This window comes from Podarcis cretensis, assembly GCF_951804945.1.
Source record: "Podarcis cretensis genome assembly, chromosome: 13".
Classification (NCBI taxonomy): domain Eukaryota; kingdom Metazoa; phylum Chordata; class Lepidosauria; order Squamata; family Lacertidae; genus Podarcis; species Podarcis cretensis.
Window position 1 is genome coordinate 7015007 of NC_137182.1, and position 10745 is coordinate 7025751.

General features: G+C 41.5%; 1 protein-coding gene across 1 annotated transcript; it reads right to left on the reverse strand.

Moving 5' to 3' along the window:
• Positions 1-2097: 2097 nt before the first annotated feature.
• Positions 2098-7576, reverse strand: LOC307200384 (uncharacterized protein). The gene is made up of 2 exons (XM_079948927.1): positions 6521-7576; positions 2098-3176 (listed from the first exon to the last, which is right to left on the reverse strand). Exons 1-2 carry the CDS (start codon positions 7466-7468, stop codon positions 2157-2159), a joined length of 1968 nt encoding a protein of 655 aa, XP_079805053.1. The 5' UTR covers positions 7469-7576; the 3' UTR covers positions 2098-2156.
• Positions 7577-10745: the final 3169 nt, after the last annotated feature.

Consider the following 10745-nt stretch of genomic DNA (forward strand, 5'->3'; position numbering starts at 1 on the left):
GAAGGCAGGAAAAAATAACCAGAACACATATTTTGATAGTATGGCTAAGGCAGCAGTATGAGATCATAAAATATTTGCTAGGATAACTATACAGAAGAAATGTTTCATTTGTAATTTAGCGCTTAGCAAAAGATAATGTAACTTTAATATTATGAGGGAGATGCCTCTAAAGTCTATTGGTGGCAGTGGTATTTAACATAGACTTGTACACAAGAGAACTACAGAATTACAACATAATTGCTAGCTGAGTTGATTCTGGAAAGTTCACCGCTTAAGAAATGTTTGCATACTGGCAAATCTCACTGTAGCGTTCTGTGTAAATTATCATGCTTCCATGCTGTGTATTTTCCCCATTCACATTTACTCTGGATGGGTTTACTAGCACTGACCGTACACAGCTGTTTCTAGATCCTGAAGGGCATTTTGAGATTGATTAACCATCTGCTCATTCTTACTCTAACAGCCGACTAACAACAACATAAGGGAATTTGTCTTAAATAATCTACCAAAAATGTGGGCAACACAAACATTCGTTTCCCAGCAGCTGCTGCCATTGGTGTTTCCGATGCCACTTTCTGTAAAAGGATTTGGATTCGATCTGAGTTTTGCGAGTTCTTCTGTACAACATAAGGTTTGAAGTAACAACAACAGCAGCAGTGAGATAAGGAACCCATTCCACAAACCAGTTAAGCAAAAATATTGGATTAAAGCCATTATTGCTTTCCCCCCCTTTTGCTTGCCCACCCCTTGTTTTATTATTATTACTTATCCTTGATTTTCTCTACCCCTTTTTTGTTTTTTGTTTTGATTGTGTTAGTAGCTTATTATATTGTAATGTCCATATTGGGGATCAAGGTATCTCCTTGAAGCCATGCATTGTATTTTAATGTCCATATTGGAGATACCTTGAAGCCATGCAAACATTTTAACTAAGTGGTGCAGCAATAAAAACTGCCAGCACATTTGCGAAAGCAAGCAGGGTCTGGTTTCAGATTGGATGGGGGGGGGGATCATGTGTTGAGATTCCTGCATTGGAGGGGGTTGTTTTTCTTTTCTTTTATTATTAAAATATTGATTTAAATGCATTTGTTTGGAATCTGTTTGCTTGCTTGCATCATGTTGCAATAGTTTCTCCTTGTGTTGTACCGTTTTCCTCTCATCTCCCTCCCTCCCTCCCTCCCTCCCTCCCTCCCTCCAACACAAAACTTTTCTGGCTTTGAGTATGCCATTTTGGTACCAAGCATATCAGTCTAAATCTGTGGAAGGCAACGTATTACACCTTTGGTGTCCATCGAGTGGCTACAACTTTTCACATAAGTAGCTGAACTATATATTGGGCTATGAAGAGAGGCCCTTAGAAGAGACTGGCTACTATGCGACTTAACTCTCTGCTGCTTCACTTAAATTACATGGGTGTCAAATAGGTCGGGCTGCATGTGAAGTCCTGCTAGCATTGGCTGCTAATGTGTGTGACATAACAGGAAATGAGACGGACAGAATTGGGGTGGGGCACAGACACCGTGGCGTATGAAAGATTTTGGAGGGCAAGTAGAGAAAATCAGGAAGCTAGCTTAGATGGAAAGACACTGGGGGCTGTAAAGAGTGCTTAAGCATGGGGGACTGTGGAGAGGTGATTGTGATAGATGCACAGGGGCGGAGGAAGGGAGGTGCGGTGGGGGCGGGTTGCCCTGGGTGTCACCATTGGGGGGGGGGAGACAAAATGCCAGGTGGCACACACAGTGGGGCCTACAATGCGCCTGACCCACGCACTGTGGGAGGAGGCAGGCAGACTCCAGAGGCCCCAGGGTGCGCCCTGCCCCTATAAGCGGCCTGCCCCACCCCTGGGTGTGCCACCCCAAGGGCCCAAGTGGCTTCCTCCACTGCTGTAGATGCCATCCTAGGAAAGGAATCTGGTCAGGCAAGATATAGAAGGTTTATATGGCAAGGAGTATTCTTAGAAGCTAGTCACTAGTCCTAACCTTTGGGCTTCTGCTGAGTGGTGAAACCCACTCTGAAACCCCTTTGAGTTTGAGGTCTCTGGATTAAATTCAAATGTACACAAATATTCAATTCAAGCCATTAAAAGGAAACATCACATGGTGCCACTCACTACAATTTAATTTAATGAAAGGCTTATTTATGGCTGGCCTCAACTTTCAGTCAACCTGACCAATGAACTTCATAAACTTGTGGTTGTCCCGGTATTTGGAGATATTGCTTGGGTTCCAGGTTACGTCCAGCCAGGCCAGGATAATTCTAGGATCCATAACAGCCATAAAAAAGTCCAAGTACCTCCGACAGGCTCGAGTCATCCACTGCCAAATATTTTCTTCATTCTGTGCCTTTTCTTGCTCTTCCAGGATACTCTTAATCCAGTCCAGAGTTGCCTGGATCTTCTGGATCTTCTTCAGTGTTCGCTTTCTTTTATATTTGGTGTGGTGTTCGATCATCTTCAGGGCCTTGGGTTGCACTTCCTTTAGCAGGGCATTGGTGTCTTCATCATAATCCCATATACAGGCTAACGCAAGGTCTTCAGCAGCTTCTTCCCAGTGACCCAAAAGCATATGTGCTTTCCCTCTCCACTTGTAGGCCTGTGCATCATCAGGGTTGAGCTCTGATGCTTTGTTGCAGTCTCTAATGGCAGCATTGGGCTTCTGCAATTTGACAAAGACACTGGCTCGGTTGGCATACAGGAGTGGTGACTGGGGATTCAACTTGATAGCCTCTGTAAACAGATCAATAGCATTCTGCAGTTCTCCTGCCTCCAGGAAAGCATATGCCTCCTCCTTCTTCTCCTCAGCTTTGCTTTTCATATCATTTGTAATCTCCACATTTTCATCTCCCATTTCCTGGGGTTCATCTTCATCTGGTTTGATCATTCCATCCTCATCCAACTCTAAATCACTCTCCTCACTGGTAAGCTGCTCGGGTGGTTTCCCTTCCTCTTTACCAAGTCTCAGAGGAAAGGCTTCAATTCTCTGGAAACCCGAAATGGTGTCGCCCATGCTCTCCAACGAATCTCTTAGGAAGCTCAGTTGTTTTGCTCTCAAGAGCGTTGGATCCTGTTTGTACAGATTGAGCAAAGCTTGAAGGTCACCAACATTTTTAGCATCCATGGAGCTAGAAGCTCGGTTGACCAGCTGGATACAGTAAACTGCCTCTCTTAGGGCAAATATTTTTTAAAAAAGTAAGGCTCATGTACAGACAGCGGCTGAATTAGAAAATCACTTCTATTATGGAGGAGAAAAGGGCCTCATCTCTCATGTGTCCCTCCATGTGGTCCTGCTGCTGTACTTTATCTACAGCTGCAGAACTTTGAAAGTATCAGTCGCTACGGCAGTTTGGTTTATGTCAAGTTCTCCTGATGTCATACATTATGACATCACTGCAGTGTTGAAGTTGACTTTCTAGGTATTGACAACTTAATAGTTGTTTTTTTTAGAAAATGCTGCATTAGAATGTGTATCTATGCACATCATCCATTAGTACTGAAATAAATGCAACAGAAGATGTGGTTGCCAAGCTTTTGTTATCTGTTTGAAGCCTGGCTGCTGCAAGTTTTAATCAGTTCAGTGAGTCAGGTCATTCAACTAAGGCTTTCATACTTTCATTTTTTATTTTTATAAATTTTTATTAAGAATTTTTTTTTAAATACAATAGAAAGAAAAAACAGCATAAGCAAAAAAAGACAGAAAAGAAAAACAAACATAAAATTTGGCATTATGTAATAGCCAACTTTTCTTCATTTTTGGACTTCCTCACATTTCCCGCTCCTGCATTCCACATTAATAAAACTTTAGCCAGCAATTTATCACCTTATTTCCATTCTTATTATACACATTTTCAATATTTTATCCCTAACTTTGAATATTTTATCTAGATCTTAAATACCTAATTTTAACATAATATTTATTCAAAATTTATTATTCTCATAGAATTCACTCATTCTCATAATCTTTTCAACTAGCTTTATGGTGCCCTATTATTTTCAAATCTCTCATCCTTCTTAACACTCATATAGTTTACAGTATTTTAGTAAATAGTCCTTGAATTTCTTCCAATCCTCCACTGCTTCTTCTCCCAGGTCTCGGATTCTGCCAGTCATTTCTGCCAGCTCCATGTAGTCCATCAGTTGCATCTGCCATTCTTCCAGCGTGGGCAAATCTTGAGTTTTCCAATATTTAGCTACAAGTATCCTTGCTGCTGTTGTTGCATACATAAAAAATGTTCGATCATTCTTTAACACCCTCTGGCCAACAATGCCCAAAAGGAAGGCCTCTTGCCCGGTAATCCCAATGAAAGGATCACTTAACACATTGCTTTTTTTTAAATGTGTGTAAGATTTTTTGAGACTTGAAACTCCGAAGTGTGAATGTGACAAGTGCTTGCTTGCAAATATGTGTCGGGGTGCTGTGATGTCTGCAGTTGCCTCTTGAGCACACCGTGGCAAACTCAAGTCTGCCTGCATATAGGCTCTATGTGCAAATATCTCTGCCTGCCTGCAATGGAACCTGATTCCAAGTCTGAGGTTGGTGTGAGCTACCTAAGATGGTTGTCTAAACATGAAATACCAGGTCCAATGGCCACATAAAAGCATATGTCCACAGTAATTTTTTTAAAAAAACATCCGTAACTAGTGATGCTGACAAAGTTTACTAACATCAGGCTTTGGGTACTCATTGTTATTGAGCCATGGGTGCCTTTATCTGAAAACTCTTGCTCTGTTTGGAACTATGCTTATACACCCACGGTGAATTCAAAATAGAAGGGAAGAAAATAGAGGGAGCAAAACAAAAGAAGAAAAGAAAAATTCTAGCTTCCCCCACTCCAAAGAAGGCCTCTAACAAGTGCTAGAAAGTAGAACTCTTCTAAGGTGTTGACAATGTGGTTTACACAATAAGAGTTATGTGAATCATTATAAGAGGGCAGTGGGATAAGAATGCACATGGTTTCATCATCCCTCAAAAAGACAACAAACTGAATTGTGTTGGGCATCATTCCCTTGGCAAACCTCCTGCACGGATCACGTTCGCAACCTGAGCATCCACTGTATATAGAAATGAGCAAACCCGTGATATTTTAGGGAGCAGGCTAGCAGGCGGGGCCCATTACTTACATCATAGGAGCCGAAGTAAAGGTAAAGGGACCCCTGACCATTAGGTCTAGTCATGGCCGACTCTGGGGTTGCGGTGCTCATCTCACTTTCTTGGCCAAGGGAGCCGGCGTATAGCTTCCGGGTCATGTGGCCAGCATGACTAAGCCGCTTCTGGCAAACTAGAGCAGCGCACGGAAATGGCGTTTACCTTCCCGTCGGAGCAGTACCTATTTATCTACTTGCATTTTGACGTGCTTTCAAACTGCTAGGTTGGCAGGAGCAGGGACTAAGCAACGGGACCTCACCCCGTTGCGTGGATTCGAACCACCAACCTTCTGATCGGCAAGTCCTAGGCTCTGTGGTTTAACCCACAGCGCCACCCGCGTCCCTGGCAAACCTCTATAAAGCATTTAAATCTTGCTGTGGTTGCCTAGGTCCTCTGCTCCCTCAATTTCCTAAGATCAGCTAGCCCCAGAGCCACGGATGGAAGTCAATGGCAAGCAAACTCTCTAAAGGTCACACTCTGAAACACTTTTGATCAAAATAATGGGAGATGCTCAAAAATAACGGCATCAGCCTAGAGTTGGGCTAAAACATTTGGCCGATAAGTCCCCCCCCCCAAAAAAAATTTGGGTTTATTTTTTGTCATGCACATGTGTGACTCTCGAGGGGAAAATCTGATTTGGGAGCACCTGAAACCTATTAATTTCCCGGTGGGGTGTAATCTATTAATTCTCAGGATGTACGATTATTTATAAGATGAGACAAGAGATGCAGAAGGTTTTCTGCTTCCCCCTTTGACTCCAAGGTGCAATGATGCTACAGTCAGCAGACTTAACAGTGTTGCAGCAATTGGAGAAATTTGAAATCAGCTGCATAGCTACATTCCTATCAGCAGATTGATCCAAGATTCTCGTAGGTAGGTTCCTACCAGAATCCATAAAGATCAAATTGTTCAAACTAACTCCAACTAAAGCTGAGTATAACTATGTACAATTGAAAGCAATGTAATTCAAAGTAGCAATGACTGTTCCATTTGTTTTAATGGAAACAATAACTTAAGGTAGATTTGAGTCCATCATTTAGGATGAGTGTTCAAATTACCCTAGGGAGGCACAAATTAATCTTGAATTAAGTTTCACTACACCTGTGAAAGTGCTTATTTAAAATCATTTATTCACTTCAACATTTGCTGTTAGCATTTTAATTCATGACTGCAGAACCCCAAATATTTACATATCCCATTTTCTTACATTGTTTTGTTTATTTGCACTACATATGGAACTATCTCATTAAGGTTATTCATAATTTCATAACTAGTTTTGCAAAAAGGAGAGAAAGAAAATAATGAGAGAGATATTTGCATTTCTTTCTATGTGTGAGTTTATTTAGTTATCAGGCCACATGTAGCTGACCTTCAAATTAATGTTTGCGAGCGAACTTAGTTATCACATTTTTCTTTCGGTATTTGTAGATGTTTTCAGGATTCCAGACAACATCCAGGAATGCCATCATTACCCGGGGATCTAAAAGGGTAAGGAAAGATTTGAGATGTTTCCGACCTGCTCTGGCCATTTCATCCCAGGGATTCTCCTCTCTCGGGACTCGCTCTTGCTCTTCCAGGGACAGTCTGACTCTTTCTAACCTTCTGTGAATTTCCTTTAACTCTCGCTTTCGCTCACATTTGTGATGAAACTCCTTGAGTCTCTGAAGTTTCAGTTGCACCACCTGAAGCAAAGCATGAGTTTCCTCATCACGATCAAGTTTGCACGCCATGGTGAAGTCTTCAGCAGCTTTCTCCCAATGCCCTAGGAGCATATGAGCCTTCCCTTGCCATTTATATGGCTGTGCAGATTTCCGGTTCAGTTCAGAGGCCTTCTTACAGTCTCTGATGGCTGCATTAGGTTTCTTTAGTTTCACAAAGGTGCTTGCTCTGTTCACATATGTGACACTGGACTGGGGGTTCAACTTGATGGCATCGGTAAACAATTCAATGGCTCTTTGGAGATCGCCTTTATCAACTGCGTCAAAAGCCTCTTCCCGCTTTTCATCAGCCTGATCCATCATCTCACTGGTTAGTCTCACATTTTCATCTCCCATTTCTTGGAGAATATCTTGGTCGGATTCAACAATCTCATTGTCCTCATCCGTTTCAACATCACTTTCATCACAGTTTGTGGCCTCAAATATCTCTTCCTCCTCAAGTACCTTTCTCCCAGAGGCACCCGTGTGAGTTTGTAATATATTCTCCACGTGGGTCCGCAATACAGCAAGCTGCCTGTCACCCACAAGCCCAGGATCTTGGCTGTATAAATTGACCAAGGCCTGAAGTTTCTTCACTCTCTTGAGGTCCATGGGAATCAGACAGGACATTTCCAAGAGCCAGCTCTTCAAAATGGTGAAACTAGTAGCACATCATAAAGCTTGCAAATGAAACCAGTCCTTCAACCTGTACCAGCAAAGAAAAAGGGGATAAAAATTCCACCTCACAGCTTATTGTTGTCACAATCCATGTGCATTCTGATGATGTCATTGTCAGGATTGACATGGCAAGTCTTCAATCATCATAAAAACTTCAGTTTCTTTGTTCCATGGTAGTTTCAACTATATACAAGGAGGATCTATACATGGAGCTGTTGTGAATGCAGTTCTATCTAAATATCTATCTATCCTCCACAATGGACCAATCTATTAATATCTGTACCTGGTAACTGGGCTAAAGAGACAAATTTTGGCTGCTATTGGTATGGTTGCACTGGCTCCCTAGGCTGAGGTAGTCTCAAGTATGATGTTGGACAACTCCAGGGCCTTGATCCTGGGTAACTTCAGCATCCATGCTGAGGTCTGCCATGTAGGGCCAGCTTGAAACTTTATTGTTTCCATGACAACTTAAGAGATTCCATGACACTTAAGAGATGACACTTCCATGACACCTAAGAGATTGCCTCTTCAGGTCCAATGCAGAAAGGGTTTTAACCATGATTGCCTCTACCAAAAGTTCACCGTGGTTCCTACTTATCAAAATGGAGCACAGCCGAGCTAGTTATTTGACGAAGCTCCCACTTGCTGTACTAAGAATTGCTTTTACAGAATTACAATTCCAATCGATGCCCTCGGCGGTGCTGGATGGTCGGTACGGCAAAGTACAGTACAAGGAGACACTTTGTCTGTGTGGGCAACCTTGCATAGAGGACCTGTATCACTATTTATTGCAATGCCCACTATATACAGAACCAAGAGACCGATTTATAAAACCCCTGCTCACGAATGGAACACACTCGAACAGGGTGGAAAGGGTGAAATGGCTGCTGAGTGATAGTGATGACTTTGTAACTTATAAAGTAGCACTATATGCGTTGGCAGCTAAGAAGATCAGCAGAAAAGAACTAAATAAAATAGCGGTCAATTGCAAAGGTGATTCGGACATTTAAGCTGGCACATTCTACCTGAGAACCCCTTGCTATTCTATCATATGCAACAAATAATTTTTAGGAGACGTGATCGTGGTTTCTTGTACCTGCAGTGCCTGATGTTTTTATGGTTTTTATGGTTATTGTTGCTTTTCCTTTTGTTCCCTTTGTGAATGATGCCATGGCCTTTGGCTAGCGCAGTAAGGTTTATGGTGATGATGACAACTATGGGGCTGTCTCGGTTTTCATTGATCCAACATATAGGACAGGTCACACATTCAATCTAGTCTTCAATTCAGGGTTGCAGGATGGTAGTCTGTGTGCCAGGGACAGGGCTGGTGCATCCCGTTTCACTGCTTGAGATGCTGCCTTGGCCATCCCACTGCCATGACTCTGCAAGGTGGAGGTGGTATTTGTTACCTGTCTTATCCCAGTCCAACTTGTATTCCTATTATTATTTGATAATTGTGAACTACATTTGGAAATTAATATAACACTGTCACCAGCACTTCATGCATTGGCCTTGTAGGAATGCTTGGATACTGTCTACTCCAGATGCTATGGTTGAAGAGACTAGTTTCACAATTAACCCATATGGGCCAGTGACTTCACCTAATGGTGGGGGAATCTTGAGTATCAAAGTGTGTGTAATCATTTTCCAAAGCAGAACGAGACTTACATTTATACATATGATGCCTATTTTAATATAATTGAAATAAGGAAAGTAGAGCTAGATAGCATGGCAGAGACATGATCATCAATGATATCTGTATATTTATTTACTTTCCACACAGGTATCCAAGATATCTAACAACATGATAAAATTAAAACGCTACAATAACATTATACGATTTCAAATAGATTTAAGCCAAAACAGAAGTATACTCAAGATAAAAACAAGAACAGCAGGATCTCTGGATACACCAGAAAAATAATCTGTTAAAAGTGATATGCCTTCATCATATATGATAGACATGTCCCTTTGCGGGGAAAGTATTGAAGGAGAATAAACACTTTAATGAAAAAAATCCTTGGTTTATAAGTCTTGATCCATTATTTTTTAAAGTGAACACTGAGAACATGTTAACAGCTGGTAGATTGATATATCCTAGGTACTAGAAACCATCTAAAGTACCAAATTGAAAAGAACGGATCATAAAAATGTGGGATCTTGCAGCCATGACCAAAATGAGAAAAGAAAATAATGAAAAATGGGACTACTTTTTTGATAGATGGACAGCATTTATCAGATTTTGTACACTATGACTGCATAGTTTATATCTTTATTTTAAAGGTCTGTAATGAATTGTTTAAATACAGTTGGATTATTAGCTTTTATTTAGTTAATTTTGAAATATGTAGACTAACTCATTCATACCCCACAGATACTGGAACCACCATGAGACTAAATCTAACTTGTGGTAATCTCTTCTGACAGGGAACATATCAGAATTCCCCAATAATAATACCCCTCCCCCCGATGCCTAGCTCAACAACAACACATGGGGAAAAAATCCAGTCTTTGACCTGCCAAATGTGTTGGACCAAATATAACCTGACACAGTCTCATGGTAGTTCTGTAGGCCAGGAAATTCTGAGGTGCACCAGACAAGTAAGCTCAGGCATAGGCAAACTCGGCCCTCCAGATCTTTTGGGACTACAACTCCCATCATCCCTAGCTAACAGGACCAGTGGTGAGGGATGGTGGGACTTGTAGTCTCAAAACATCTGGAGGGCCGAGTTTCCCTATGCCTGAGTAAGCTTCAGCATGGACCTTGAAATCCTTCAGGATAACAAGAATGGAGGTTTCCAACACCACAGTCAAGATCACATCTGTTAGCTCATGAAGGGAGGCAGCAGTGTGGGTTGGGCATTAGCAGAATCCCTATCCTGTCTTGTGAGCCCAGAACTAAGCATTTACACTTGGAAGAGTGGTGGACCTAATGCTTGAAAAAGACACCCCTTTACTCTGTGCTGCTGTTGCTTGAGGTTTCCTCCATTCATGTTTATTTGGGACAGCTTATTCTAGGTTGGATAGAGATCTCTTGCAGGTCATCTCTCAAGACTCAGGAACCATACTGATTCATGTCTTTTTTAAAAAAATTTACACCTCAGTTATATGCTTCATTGAGGATTTGCAAAAGATTATTACACAAATATCTCACTCTGAGGCCAAACAATGGCTATACATAAAATGCATAGAGATTAAGAAATATTGCTATTCATATTGAAACTCTTTT

Coding starts and splice junctions, on each gene's coding strand:
- LOC307200384 (XM_079948927.1), bottom strand. CDS start 7,468: ATGTCCTGTCTGATTCCCATGGACCTCAAGAGAGTGAAGAAACTTCAG. Junction 3,177..6,520: donor CTAAGTTCGCTCGCAAACAT/TAATTTGAAGGT, acceptor CTTTTTTAAAAA/ATATTTGCCCTAAGAGAGGC.